Source organism: Nothobranchius furzeri, chromosome 14 (assembly GCF_043380555.1).
Source record: "Nothobranchius furzeri strain GRZ-AD chromosome 14, NfurGRZ-RIMD1, whole genome shotgun sequence".
Taxonomy (NCBI): Eukaryota; Metazoa; Chordata; class Actinopteri; order Cyprinodontiformes; family Nothobranchiidae; genus Nothobranchius; species Nothobranchius furzeri.
The window spans coordinates 31419650-31435031 of NC_091754.1; the positions used below are offsets into that span (position 1 = coordinate 31419650).

At 41.8% G+C, this 15382-nt stretch overlaps 1 protein-coding gene across 1 annotated transcript in view; it reads left to right on the forward strand.

Moving 5' to 3' along the window:
* slc49a4 (solute carrier family 49 member 4) overlaps positions 1–14630 on the forward strand; it is a 78207-nt gene extending 63577 nt beyond the window's left edge. The window contains exons 8-9 of the mRNA XM_015965914.3: positions 1860–2042; positions 14240–14630. Of these exons, the coding sequence (XP_015821400.1) occupies positions 1860–2042; positions 14240–14355 (299 nt within the window). The 3' untranslated portion in view covers positions 14356–14630. The remainder of the gene's footprint in view (positions 1–1859; positions 2043–14239) is intronic.
* The last annotated feature ends 752 nt before the right edge of the window (positions 14631–15382 follow it).

A 15382-nucleotide genomic window follows, 5' to 3' on the forward strand; every position in this document is an offset into this window, starting at 1 on the left:
TCCTCCATCGCTGCGAGCGCTCTCTGCCTCAAAGCAATTATTTGTGAAACAAAGCTTATGAAATGGGAGCGTCATAATTATCCAGGCAGCCAGAAAACCACATTTCAAGTCTGACAAATTAAACTAATCATTTTACACCGCAGCATTAAAAAAACAGCAGTGATGATGGAATTGGGTTGGAACGATGGCCGTTTACTGTCAAAACACCTATAGTATTTAGCTTTATTTCAGGTAAATTGCTACCTTGAGGGCTGACTTTGTAAATGGAATGTTGTTTCAGGACGAGAGCTCATCATAAATCTCTGCCGGTGAAAAATGGCAGCGAGGGAGACGGTGGAAGGTTGAATAAATCGCCGCTGGTCCTTAAACTTTCCCGTTGGGCCATAATTTTAAAGGGCTGGTCAGGTGGGATTAGAGAATTCAAATCAGGAGTGTCGAACTCAAATTCACACTGGGCCAAAATGAAAAACTGGGACGAAGTTGCGGGCTAAAATCAATATTTTTTTAAAAAGTGACGGCAAATGTGCACATTTTCCTTTATCTACAGATATGAACGGTTGAACCTTTTCATTTGGAAACAAACTTATTTTTGCAGTAACACTGAATGTGGAATAGCCAAATGACACACGAGCAAGTCCATTTTAAATAAAGCACACATCAGTGGTATTCGTTACCTATGTCTCAATTTTGTTTTAATATTTTATTCCTTAAATTCTGCATATATTCAGCATTTCTTTATTTTTTTTATCTGTTCAATCTTTTAAGTGTTTCTATTTAATGTTTTCTTGTTTATTCTTTATTTTTTACTCTCCTTTGTTGCTCCTGTAATGGATGTTATTGCTGCTGTGACACCAAGCTTTCCCCACTCAGGGACAATAAAGGGATTTTCTATTTTATTTCTATTTCTATTCTTCTATCTGTAATCTGTCCTGTTTTAAAGTAGGTGAAATCTTTTTTCACAGGCCAACAACATAAATAAAAAGTAATAATTCTCTTAAATGAAAATGCAATATCTAACCTATTAACTTTCATGCTTTGGAGCAGAAAAGATTAATAAAACAAAATAATTCAATCCCAGTTTTCCCCACTCTGACTTCCTGTGATGCTCACCTACTGTATTCCAGCCAGACCTGCATCAGTCGGAGTTGGGCTCTGAGACATAACAGTTTTGATCTTTCTCTTCCTGGACATGTTGGGATGATGTGTGGACAGTTATTTTCACATGTTGCATTAATTAAACACGGAAGTGGATACACTGCGACCTCGTGGCGAGTCACTGCACTGGGAACACAATTGCCATGCATTATGGGAAATGTACCGTATTTTCCGGACTATAAGTCACACTTTTTTCATAGTCTGGCTGGTCCTGCGACTTGTACAAAGTGACTTATGTATACTGCACTGTTGCGGGCCGGCTCCGGACCAGGAATGAGCTCCCCTGCCCCGCCATCACCTGCTGGAGACCGTTGCGCGCTGCTGCGGGCCGGTTCCAGTCCAGGTTTCAGCTCCTCTGCCCCGCTGGGAGGGTTTCAAACACCGCCATCACCTGCTGCAGCCTGTGGCAGGGTGCTGCGGGTGCTCTCCCCACCCGCTGGGAGGGTTTGAAACACTGCCATCCTCTGCTGGAGACCATGGCGCGCTGTTGCGCCCTGGTTGTTTATTCTGTTATTGTTACCGGTACTTGTCTCGCAATGTGAAATGCTTGGTCTCAGATTTTGTAAGAAAGACACTTGAATCTCTCGCGGGCCACATAAAATGATGTGGTGGGCCACACGTGGCCAGCGGGCCTTGTGTTTGATGCATGTGATTTAAATGAAGCCACTTCTTAAATGATTTTACTGTTTATCCATTTTCCGCAGCCATCCTCTACACCTCCTGCATCCTGGTCGGAATTTTTATCAACAGCAGTGTGCCGATATTCTTCGAGCTCTTTATTGAGACAGTGTACCCGGTCCCTGAAGGCATCACCTGTGGGGTTGTCACCTTCCTAGGAAACCTGGCTGCTGGCCTGCTTCTCTTTTCCCTGACGTTTTACTGCACAGGTATGTCTGGAATGCTGGGAATGCTTCCCTGTTTTGTTTCAGTTTATCCTTTATCTGCAGAGCTTCAAAATTCCTCTTTGTTTGGGATTTATCACTGGGATTTTAATGAATGAATACTATTTAGTTACTTTTTGCTTCCTCTGAAGGATTTCACCCCAAACAACATTTTTATACTGCATTAGGTAAAAAGCTGTAGTTAAAAAATCCTGTTTAAATTTTAGAGGATGTCATCACTGCTGCTCTGCGTCACGGCCTCAGCACGACCAAACAAAGTTATACTCAAGTGAGCTCAGTCGTAGAGATAAGCTGTGTGTGTGTGTGTGTGTGTGTGTGTGTGTGCGTGTACATGTGCATGCGTGCACGTGTGTGTGTGCGTGTGCGTGCGTGCGTGTGCATGACTCAGGACCACGTTGATCTTTGTCCGCTACACTTCAGTTTCTCTCCAAGTTTCCCTTCATCAAAGCTCCAATCAGCAGCTGAGGCGCATCCATCTTCTGACTGTTTGTCTGAGAGAATAAGAAGGTCATAAATATTCATAAGCTCCATATTCACCCTCCTCCACCATTCCTCACATGCATTTGTCAGCTGCTGCCTGCCATTAGTATAATAATTCTGACTCTGAGATCATCTTTCTAACACATGTTGATGTTAATGTGGTTTCACCCGTTTGGGCCAGAGGACCCCGGGTTCCAGTAAAAACCAGATCAGGAAACCAGTCTGTTCCTTTGAACTTAATGATTTGACAAAGTTGCATTAATTATGCTTACTGGTACAAATCTCTAGACTTAAAAGCCATAAAATAAATAAACAAAAAATTGTGGATCATCAACTGTGGCTTACCTGTTAAATGCCATGTTACTGAACTGTTTTTGTCCAGCATCGTTGTTTACTGGTTCATTTCGTATTGGAATAATAGATCGTAATGATGTGCTTCAGTAAGTAGTGGAATAGCTATTTATGTTCTGTTGCATTGTTGAAATCATCTGTCAAATAAAAGTTCTTACATTTATATGAGATTATTGTTGTAACGGTCATGGAGAAACTTCGGAGGAAAGCTGGTTCGAAACATGATAAGCACGACATGCACCCTTAAGTCAGCACGTCCCAGCTCACTCCATGGTCAGCCATATATTAAAAACCGGCCATGGTAATGCTAACTGCAGAACAACGTTGGATTGAGCGACTGCTAATGGTCTTGTTGGACAAGATGAAAACAACAAAGAAGGATGTACTAGGCTTGTGGGCCCTGTCCTTGTCATTTAGTCCCTCGCTCGTCCACACTGTCCACACTCCCAAGCCATACATTTTTAGGACAGACAGACAACGCACCATCATTTCTCAACATATAGCCTAAAGTTTAGATTTCTGGCATAGAATTTATTCCTTCAAGGAGTTACTGACTTTTAATTTGAAAAGCTTTTCTACTTTAACACTGTTGTCCTAACCACATAAAATCAACACAACAGGTGTCTTAGTGTGGGGCTGCAGGGCAGGAACAAATGTGCTGCCTTCAACTGTACCGATTTCTGAGCTCTGCTATCTTGTTTCAGTAACGACCGAATCAGCCTCCCAAGAGTAGCACCAATTAGCTGAGGGTCACAAGTGAGCAGATGTGTTGATGATCAGGACCAGATACATTACCAACAAACACACACACACACACACACACACACACACACACACACACACACACACACACACACACACACACACACACACACACACACACACACACACACACACACACACACACACACACAGAGTTTGTTTCTTAAACAAACATAACAGAAGAACTTGGACTGGATTTATCCAGTTTTACAAATGTTTAGAGTTTGGTTGTTTGGCTTTTATCACAAAAATATCTGGACTTTGTCATTAAATTCAGTTAGCATTTCACATGAGGCATCTTTAATAGTTCAGGACCATGGACAGCACCCATAACTGAGGTGGCTACTAACATACCCATAACTATGGATGCACAATATATCGGCATCAATATTGGTGATGTTAGTTATTTTTAGCACAATGGTATCGGTTTGATAAATAAAACTTGGCTGATATTAACAACCAATATTTTATCAGTCTATTTTCAGTTTCAGAGGGTGATGATGTGTGATTGTTTAGTCATGTCACAGTGATGGTTATCATCTCAGAAGTGTAAATGTCTGTGCTGTGTGTGTAAATAATAATATATTGCAAATTGCACTCTATAGAAATAAAGCAAAACATTCGAAAATTCAGCTTGCATAATTTTCAGTTTATTCAAAATATGCTGACTTGGGAAGTGTAAATGTCACTGTGTGTGTGTGTGTGTGTGTGTGTGTGTGTGTGTGTGTGTGTGTGTGTGTGTGTGTGTGTGTGTGTGTGTGTGTGTTAATGGCCATAACAGTGATAGTAATATCGGTACCGGTGTCGGCACAGGATCTGCTCGGGTGCAAGATCGGCTCGGGGTCCTTCGACTCCCGATGACATCAAAGTAGTTGATTGGGTGAACATGAACCTTACGGAAGTTACGTAGTCACGTTACATTGTTATCACGGTCCAAGCATATTTTTCTGTTGGAAAGATGGACAACTTTTACAAAGAAATCCATCATTACCTCTTTGAAAATACACTTTTAGCATAGAGCTGCATGTATATTAGGGCCGAACGATTAATTGCATGTGCAATTAAATTGCAATGTGACAAAAGGAGATTTTCTAATCGCAAAGGCTGCGATTTGGCAGCGAGTGGTTAGCGCAATGCTAATATACGTGGAAAAACCCATCAGAATGCTAATGCTAATATCACCGATTACATCATTACAAATTATTAATTAGAAACGTGCCAAATGATTACATGTTGAGTCTAATAGAAAGTAAAACTACCATCAATCAAATAAGTACATCAAGTACTTTTAGTAAAGCCAGAAAACTTTTAACTCCTGAGTTTTGGCTAGCAGCTATGAGCGTACCTGAACTACGCATGGACAAGACGTCAAAAACTCTAAACACAAAATACTTCAATTAACGGGACACACTTCTTTCCTGCAAATACAATTTCACAGGTGTTGCTAATACCTATGATCCTTCAAGGGATGTGCTCAAAGAGGAGTTCAACATTATGAATAAAACATAGTGTTTTATTTTACAAATACCATTATAAACACAAACTTACGTCTTAAGAAACATTATTTTAATAACGAAACTGCTAAATTCTTTCCAACAGTATAAAGATGTGTATTGTATTTTGTCCGAGTGGGTTTGCCTTACTTTGACGTCATCGGCAGTCGAAGGACCCCGAGCCGATCTTGCACCCGAGCAGATCTTGTACCGACACCGGCCCATCGGTCTATCCGTACCCATAATCTCATGATCCTAAAGGTTTTATCCGTGTATGTTCCAGAAAATAATTGAGTGTTTTACTTTAGAGGTTCTTCCTTTCATACACGAACAAACAAAGACAAAACTGATTAAACACAGCATGGTCAGCATGGTCAGTGCTGTTTGTAGTTTAGAAGGACTTGGGGGAAGTAATTTTAGTCTTTTAACATTTTCCTTCTGATTTTCTCTATCATGATTGTTATTTTAGGTTATCAGCTGCTTACATTGTCCATTATAAGATGGTTCCCAGAAAGGAAGAGTGTATTTTTAGTGTGAAAGGCCTAATGCAGTTTATTATTTACCAATAATTATTATTTGTTTGCACGTCACCCAGTGGTAAAGAGTAGAATCAGATGCCTCAACACTGAAGGAAAACAAACATCCCAGATGAAAATGGCTATTTTAGCTTCAATAAGCAAAATCTAAAAATTCATTAGTGGACTGAAGCTCTTTTTCTTTTCTTTTTTAATGTTTTTCACTTTAATGTTTAGTTTATTTTCCGCTCTAGATAAACACATGGGCCTAAATACCAAACTCTAATCTTACAGTTGTAGTAACTTCAAAAACTTGGCAGCAATTATTAAATTAGGCCTACTTTTCAAGAAGGGGTCATTTAAAAAATGAATGAACACGTCACTCCTTTAGTACAAAAGAGGGGCTTTAACAGGTGAACTGTTGTCATGATTACAATTCAATTTTATTTGTACTTGAAATACACGAGACAGTGCAGCCTGCAGAATCCATTCAGAAGGTGTAAACGGGATGCAAGCTGTCAGGTTGGGTCTGTAGGTTTTACAGGTGTGGAAAGGACCGAGACACTTGAGGCATTCTGTGCTGATTTATTTTTCAGTCAAAACAAACACAAAAGGAAAACTCATACAGAGATGTGATTCAAATGGCATGCTTTGCGTTCTGAATGATATGAAGCGGTTGTGTGTTTGTGAGTTTATAAATCATGGAGACAGAAGATCTGAGCATGTGTGGAGGGGTCTGCTGCAGGCCGACACAATCAGAGGAGCAGGGATTATGAAGAATGCATGACGTCTCCTCTGCCCAGTCCTGCTCTCTGCTGTGCTGAATGATTGACTGCATGGTTTGGCTAAAGGCAGCTATCTGTGTGCATGTTGGCGATGGTGATGTATTTGTGTGGGTAACAGAGAGATCTAGTGTGCTGAGATGGATGCCGACAAACTCTGCGACATGTAGGAAGAGATCAAAACCAGCAGATGAGGGCTTGTGTTGCTCTTCTCTTCACCTCCCACCATGAAGTTGATGAATAGAGAATGATGCATCAGAGAGACTTCTTCCATCTGCTGCTGTGTAAACGTAGCCTGCAGATAACTTCAGCACTCTTGAATTATCATTTACCATCTAGTTGCACCGTGTCTGTTAAAAGCTGCAGGAAGGATCTTCTGTAGCGGTCTGTGCCCTAAACACAGGAAGTACTACTGCTAGTTCATCTGTGACCGTCTCAAACACCCAGTCACTTGTGTCAGATGGCTGCTCACACTGAGCCGGGTTCGGTTGGAGGTTTCTTCCTGTTAAAGGGACATTTTGCTCTCCACTGTTGCTACATGCTTGCTTAGTATGCGAGCACTTATGCATTTACCTGGGTCGTCCACTCATCGTGCACTTCAAGCTTAGGACAAGCTGCCAGAGTCCCAAAAAGAAAAACACCATTTAAAGTCACTGACAACAAAAGACGTTTGGACATAGGAAACTGCGACTGGTGTTTAGCGCTCTGTGGTTCATGTGGGTTCAGGCATCAGGGGGTTGTGGCCTTGGGATGATGTGACCGTCTGTGTTTACAAGGTAGCTTGTTTTACAGATTTGCCATTGCGGCTTTAAGCACAGAGTGGCTGGCACTAACACCGTTTTTTAGGGACTTTCTAGTTTGTGAGGTTTGAAAACCATCCTTCTGTTCACTTAAAGTGACAATGTGTAGTTGTTACCGTTACTCTCTGGAACAGTCCATCAAAATGTTGCAGTAAATGGCTTAAAAGATGCCCAGTTGTTGAAAAATATTGGCAGTTTCATAACATGTAACCATAAAAATATTTTCTAAAATACATGGAGCAGGTCTAAGTTTTTGGGCAATGCCATATTGGATGCCATGTTTCCTTCTACGGAAGTCTGTTAGGACAAAACACATTAACTGATTTGAAACAAATGGTTGCAAATCTTTCACCATTAATAAACGTTGTTGTTTTACACGTTTACCTTGTCACTCGTTGCCAGTGATGAAAGAGAGTCTGATGTTCTTGTATTTTGCTGGAGGTTGCACTCCCAGGGATTTTTGACCCTAATGGCCATCCGTTGGTAAGGTCTTATTTGAACACAAAATGAATGCTTGCTTGCAGTGATTTAGGTATGCACTGCCCCCTATCGTCAGGGAAACTACATTCTGTCACTTTAAAGAGGTCATTCTCCTGCAAAGATGAATGAATTTTACTACATTTCCTCTTGAAAACAATCACATCAGCTTATTATTGTCTCTTCTTCCTCACAGTGGTCCCAATGAGAAAGTGGCAACAAATATTCAAAACAGAACCTTTAACCATCTTTTAAAACTCATTTAATGCAGAAAACTACTAACAACAGCCTTTAAATATATCCTTCTAGTTAGAATGGATTCTAAGGTCTTCCTTTGGCCGTCCACTGCCTCTTTAGGCCGTCTGAGTTATGTCTCCTCCTCTCTCTAAACACATCTGTGTGGCTAAATTCACCATTTTAACATCCAGGAGGTCAGTACTGGGTCAGCGAGCCTCCACTGGCCTCTTGACTTTTATTTTAAACAAATCAAAGTCCACAAACCACGAGTCTGAATAACATGAATGAAGCCTTTAGGCCACATATTTGTCGCTGGTTTTCGATTTCATCTGCCGTGTGTTTGTGTCATTTAGTGCAGCTGGTTGGATGGAATGCAAAGCTGAGGCTTATTGTGGAGCAAAATCCTGGAGGAAGATGAGAAGAGACTCAAAAGGTGGCGTTGAGTTTTCCTCTGAGCTATGCGTTGTCAGTCTTCCTGCGTGGCAGGGAAGCACAAATTATTCAGCACCGAGGAATAATTGCTGCACTTCTTCAGTCCCTTGACTTTTTTCATTGCTGCTGAAGTTTCCACTCTCGTCTGAAGTTCTAAATGCTTTTGCAGACTAACTTTTTCAAACTCCCCTGAAGACTGTGGAGGTGTTTAAAAATACAAACAAACCACCTTCCTGAGAGAATTCAAACCGTTTTTTCATTTGCTGCTTTTTTACTTTAGGAATGACTCACAGGAAGTCGATAGCAGGAGGATCTGACTACTCAAGAACTTACTGGTCGGAAGTATTTATTCATAAAGCACCATACGGAAAAGGCAGGTGTGACCCCACCCCCTTTACACACTGGCCAAGTTCATAAGTTATCCTCATTAATCACAAACAAGCAGCGACCTTAATTAGAACCCGTCTGAATCCTGTGTGATCTGCAGCAGCTCTCTGCTGACGCTGGCAGCTTCCATGATGATGTAGCGTTGTTAATCTACATAACTAGAATTTATTACTAACAATTTAAAGATGACAGTTTAAAAGACAATTCATGAATGACAATTTATAAAAGCTTTGGCATTAAAAACGTTGTATTAAAGCAATCCGTGTCTGGATGAAACTAAACATGAAGTGTGTGTGTGTTTGGATGTGTGAATGTAGGTCTCAGAAGGTTTTATCTTAGAGAGATAAAAATGCGTTCTGGGTGAAAGAATTTGGTTTGCAGTTAAGCTAAATTATTTCTTAAAAGAGGCATTCATACGCAATCTGTGTTCTACCTCACCGTTCAGACGACCCTCTGTTTGGATCCGGAGGTCAAGGGAGGATGTTGATCAGCCTCTGGGTACTCGGTCCGGTAGGGGAGACCAGTGGTACCAAATCTCTGGTCCTAGAGTTGCCGCAGGCGCACAGGTGTGGAATTGTTTTGCGTCTGAGCAGATTCTTAATTAATCTCGTAGCGTCAGCTTGTGCTGCAGATGGCGTTTCTGTTGAAGCAATTCTATCGGCGTGACAGAAAAGCTTTAGTAGAGGTTTCAAGTGGCCGACCCGATCCTCTGGACTCTCGTTGCCTCAGAGAGAATTTGGTGAGCCCAAGAGCTGAACTTGAACTGAGGAGTTTGGTTTTAAGAGACGGCCGGTAATCTTATTCTAACAAATTAGATTTTTGACATGTTAGAGGGTGGGACTTAACATACCTCAGAACATGCCCTCCCAAGATAGAAAGCTCTGGTGTTATGGAACAAAGACATGCGAGTGCAGTTACCTTTAACCTGATTTCTGTGTCCTGCATGATTGTGTATAAGTGCAGATGATCTTCTTGTCACTGTTAAGCATTACTGGTTATCATAAATTAATAATAATTATTCACCAAAGAATAATAATTAATTTCAGTAATTAAATACATTTATAATGAACCTTGATGATTATTTGTGAACATTGTAATAGACAGTGAAAAGAGTTGATTAAAAATGATTATTTTAAATCTTGAAGTGTCCTTCGTCTTGCGGATGGAACAGCAGTCAGAGAAAGGCAGTCAGATTAAAGATGGTTTACAGCAGACTTTGTGTCTCCTGTGATGGATAATCTGTAGATGGAAGTGCAGCCAGGACAGCTTGACCCAGCTGAGGAAGTGTGACCTTTGGGTCACAAATGAGGCCATTCATGTCGCTACAATGAGCTGTTAATATGATAAACTCTTACTGTTCATGTGGTCCTCCCACTCTCACTGAACCAGGTGGACTTCTTAGGGACATTCATCCAGACAGGCTAATGCTGTTACTGGAACAATGTGGGGAAGCCTGTTCTGGGGAGGGTCTTCAGAATACTCAGTCATGTTGCCGACTTGTCTAAGAACCTTATTCCACGTTCCAGCAGTTGATTAATTGACGTACTTGAGCTCATGCTACTTTTCCAGTCCTGGCGCACTGAGCTGGTACTTCATTAGCATTTAGTGCATCTCAGATACAGCTTTTAGATCAGAAACACATTAAAAAGGGTTTGTTTTAATCGTATTGTGTTTTTTTGTTTAGGAAGTGATGTTATCATTAACTTGCTCTGGTGATAATCCAACACGCTCTCACACACCCCATCTGCAGAGATGCTTTCTTCTAAAGAGGAGCCTGAGACACGCAGGCCCACTCCTAATCTCTGCAACAATCTCTGCAATCTCTCGGTGTGATTTGGGACCTTGTTACTGCAAACACTCTGGTAACGGGTCCTAGTTCAGTGACAGCCCGTGTCCTTATTTGTGCATAAGAGATGCTCTCATTAATTCAACTTTAAATCCTGACCTAAAGACTATGAAGGATAGCTCATGAGAGAAAAGTCTAAATCGGGGGATGAATAATAATAAAAATAAAAAATAGAATCTCCAGACTTTGTATTCTCTAGTGCTGCTGATGTATCTCATGTGTTTCGACACATCTCATCCTTGTGAAACTTTAGCCTCACAAACCTAGAATAATAAAGAGTAAATAGTGGTTTTGAAGGAGTTGAGGGGTGAAAATGAAAGATCTCTTTACTTTTTCTCACCATTGCTGCTCTGACGCTCCCCTTCTACTTCCCCGTTTTTACCCTATTTGGCCGTTCAGCCCAGCTGTTTGCTCCTGACTCAGTTCTGGTCCTTACAGGTCCAGGAGTTTTGCGGTGGAACTTCTTTAATGTTTTAGCTCCACTTTAGAATTCCTCCAGCTTTTAACAGACAAGAGAGTGAGTCAGAGTTAGATGGAGAGCGTGTGTTAGATAAATACACACCGTTAACCTACCTCAGCACAGAGCCCCTCTGCTGTCCGGCTCACACACTCCTGATTAATGAGGCTGCTTCAGGAGTCCAGACTGCAGCCGATCCCCTAGCCCACTTTACTTTAACCCCCACCTTTCTGCCCCGGCTTATTCTTTTGCCTTTACCTTCACACCCTTTACCCCACATTTGATCCTTTAAGGAAACCATCATCACAGGTATAGTTTAAGCTCTTGTTTTAGCTCCCAGACCAGCACAGTGTAGTCCACCTACCTGTTTGCACACCAGTATGGGTGGCTGATTGATGATGCTATAAAAGCTCAGCAATTACCTCTGTGAATTGTGAGACAGAGTGTCCTGGCAGATGCCCCCAGGCCTCTGCTGTGTGCTACGACCTGATTTCTTTATATTTAGTCTGGTTCAGCATCATGCTGCCGCCACAGCCTCTGAGATGCTTTCATCCACCAAACGCCTCACGCTCATTTCATTTGATTTATAGGATTCTAGGGCTGCACGATATTAGGAAAACCTGCGATATTCGATAACAGTGCTTAATATTGCGATATCGATATTACTTCCGATAAATGAACAAATACTAAAGTATGCAGTGTTGATGTCGTCTGGCGTCTGACGTCTGCTCTGGGTTCAAAGCAAACAAAAACTAATGCATGAATTCCATTACAACATAACATTTTTATTGCAACATTATGCAGCTGCACCTGCTACTGTATTAGCAGCAAAACAACAAACTGCATGCATGCAGTTTCTCAGTGACTTTAAAACATCACCTCCACCATCAAACTTGTTCTGATGCTCCAAATACAGAAAAACATCCCTTACCAGGGTTTTTTGAATAAATAAATAAAAATCTGAAAATAAGTTTAAATGTTAAATAATAGTTAACATCACTTACATGTAACAGCAAATTCTCTCTCATTGCTACTGAACATTTTCTCCACTTATGTGGTTATGATATAAGGCTGTTGCTGCAGTTGGGAAGTCATCTGTGCTGGGCCAAACTAGGAGAATATTAAGATTTTCTGAGGGAAAGAGAAAAACAATTGTCTATCTTTCAGAAGAGGAACTGGCAAAAAAAAAACTACATGGAAAATATGTGAAAACGTTTGGTTTTAACCCCAAATTTAACAAGTTTACCTAGATCTTAAAAGCAGCTCAGATGATGAAACTGCAACTATGATTCTGATAACAAGCTAACAAATTGAACTAGCTCCTCTTAAGATAACCGGCTAGCAGAGCTTCTGACTGACAGTTTATGTGCAGCAGCAAATCAACTATCCTGATGAACAAGGTTATAAAAGCTCATAAATGAAAAATAACTTTGATGTGTGGGGGAACTTTTCCAGGCCCTCTTTAGCAGGGTGGGACTGGGAGGAGAGTGCTGTAGCCTTTTAGCTGGAAGCTAACCGGAGCCTGGGGCTAACATCACCACCCGGTGGAACACTAGCGACATGAAGATGGGTTGGTTCACCGGCACGTGTCGAGTCAGCCCGGTTGTTATCAGCTGCTTAACGACACCGAGCGGACTCATGTTCACGTTTGAAAGCAGCGCTGATTCCAGAAACCTCAGCACAAAGTGCGTTCGTTGCTCTGAGCCAGAATGACGAACAAGGGAAGCGAGCGGCAGCAGAAAGTGGGGGCGGAGCGGAGATAGTGGAATTTTGGGGTAAAGGGGGCGGGCGTATTACGTGAACGGACCCATCTGATTGGCCGCATATCAGAAGGGCTACATTTGATTGGTCAAATAATACTTACGTGTAAAAAAACAGAGCTGGTTTATAAAAAGTTGATGTATGACACGGATGGAAATGTTTGAACCAAACATTTATCGCTGTTTTTGACGTGCTTTGCGATGGGTCTATCGCACGTCCTGCTATCCCGATGACGATAATTTTTCGATATATTGTGCAGCCCTATAGGATTCCATTCAGCGGTTGGGTTTCATTTTACCTGCATGTTTGCGGTGAGTAGGGGTGTGAACTGGCAACAATCTGTTAGCACCATATTGATCATAAATACATCAGTACAACAGAAGTTGTATGATATACGTGATACTAAAATCCAGGCGACGTTTACAGTATTACGGCGAGATCTCATTTTTCTGCCAGAAGGAAGGTGGGGAAAACTGCTACCAGCTGTTGGAGTTTGAATTGCACCATTCATAAAACGTACAGTAAATAGTTGCACGTAAATTCTCAATAAAAATATCGATTCAGTATCACAACTCAAAATGTGAAGGTATTTCAGCATATGGATATTGTCTTACATCCCTAGTGGTGAGGGTCCGAGCGTGAGCAACGGCGAGGCTGAACAAGGACAGCTAGATTGTCTTAGCGATGCCGACAGAAGACACAGACGGTTCATTGGTGGAGCGAGCTCCCCATCTGCCCTCCAGATTCAGCATTTTTCCAGACAGCAAGAGCACCTCTCCTGTGGTTAATGGAGCCTGAACAAAGCAGAGAAAATAGAACACCTCATTCTGCACCATGTGTAGGTTCAAGTGTAGGTCAATGGTAAGAGGGAGCGCTGCCAATATCACTGAATTATTCAGAATGATTATGAAAGACAGCCGAGGCTGTTATTTACTCGACAACATGTCAGGAATTCTTATTGATTAGTTATTAGTCCTGGTGCTAAATCTCTCTCCATGGCTCTAGACCAGCTCTCATTAGGTTTCTAATGTATGTCAGCGACTCATATTTCATTGTGAAGGACTGCACGGCGCAGTTCGTTTGTCAGGATTCAAACACAGTTCACTTCCTGTTCAGGTTTGATGGCGTCTGAAGCAACAGGAACCTTGGTGTGTTTGAAGACCTAATGTGCACCTCCACTTGTGTTTTTCTGTTATGTCGCCAAGAGAACTCTTTAAAGAGTTATTACCAGTTGAATCGTGTTTTAATGTATCATTCGTTTGCATGTTTCTGTAGTTTTTGTTCTGGCGAAGCTGCGAGGTGTGAAGCCAGACAAAAATAACCTCTTTAATGGAACCGTGGGGTTCCTGCAGCCATCTGCTCTCTAACCTCTACCCATACTTCTGCTTCTCTCTCCATGCAGACATGTCGTGGCTCAACTGGTGTTTGACCGGCTCCTGTGTTTTCAGCCTTGTCCTCGTTCTCTTCTTCAAGGAGTCCTACGACCGTCTCTACCTGGATGTGTTTGTCTCTGTGTGACTAAGAGTGAAGTCTACTCTTTAGAAAGCCTGGCCTTGCACAAAAAGGAGGAAAAAAGGGAGATGAGGGGCAAGTGGGAAGCTCTTTGTGAGGTGTAATATTTTATGACGTAAATGTGTACATACTGGTAACCATAGTGATGATAATTTATAGTTGAGCCACAGAGAAGGACTGGGAACAGTTCTTCATGCTTGTTTACTCTTCATATGTGGTCATACTAAGGCTCTATGGTGGTTTATTTTTATTTTATGATTCGTTTGCGTGTAAACAAACATTTGTGCACAATTCATTATTGTCAAACAAGCCCGGCTGGACAGACTGTCTCTGTTTACAGATGATGCAATGTTTAAAGTCGCTCTAGAAGCTGCTTGCTTCCACTTGCCTCGTGTCTCAGGAGAGTGGACACAGACTCTGAGCTCACAGACGGGATGTCACGGCGACTCTGGATCAACATCAAGTGTCTGCCCCTAATAAGGAGGTAAACGGTGATAATGGGACGGTTTCTGCAGAGAGGACGGGCCTCGTCGGGTTTTAGTGCTGCTGCAGACGGCTGGTTGTGACTGACCTGACACCGTTAAAGCACCACGTGTCGCAGAGAGGCAGATACTTGGATTATGTTTTATCGCCCTCTCAAAAGGAAAATTATGCAAAGATTTCCCACCAGATTGATGACTGGGTACCAGCCAAAGACGTGGACTGTGACCGCACGCACCTTCGCTTTTCACTCGCAAGACTTTTCTTCAGTTTTCCAGCTCATTTGTAACCAATTATCTCCATTTCTGGGAGATTTACTCCTTAATCTGGTGTTAATTTGTTTTGTACAGTCTTAAAACAGCCTGCCAGTATCTGTATAATAATGCCTCAACACTAATTGTTAGCAGCCAAATCCGGATGTTTTGTGACCGTTTTAACCACAGCTGATGTCCACTGGGATGAACAAGATACTGTCTGCTAGCATAGGATTACACCCCTTACCCCCAACACCAGCAGGGTTCCTACCGTCTACAGACTGGGCAGCTGGTTTGAT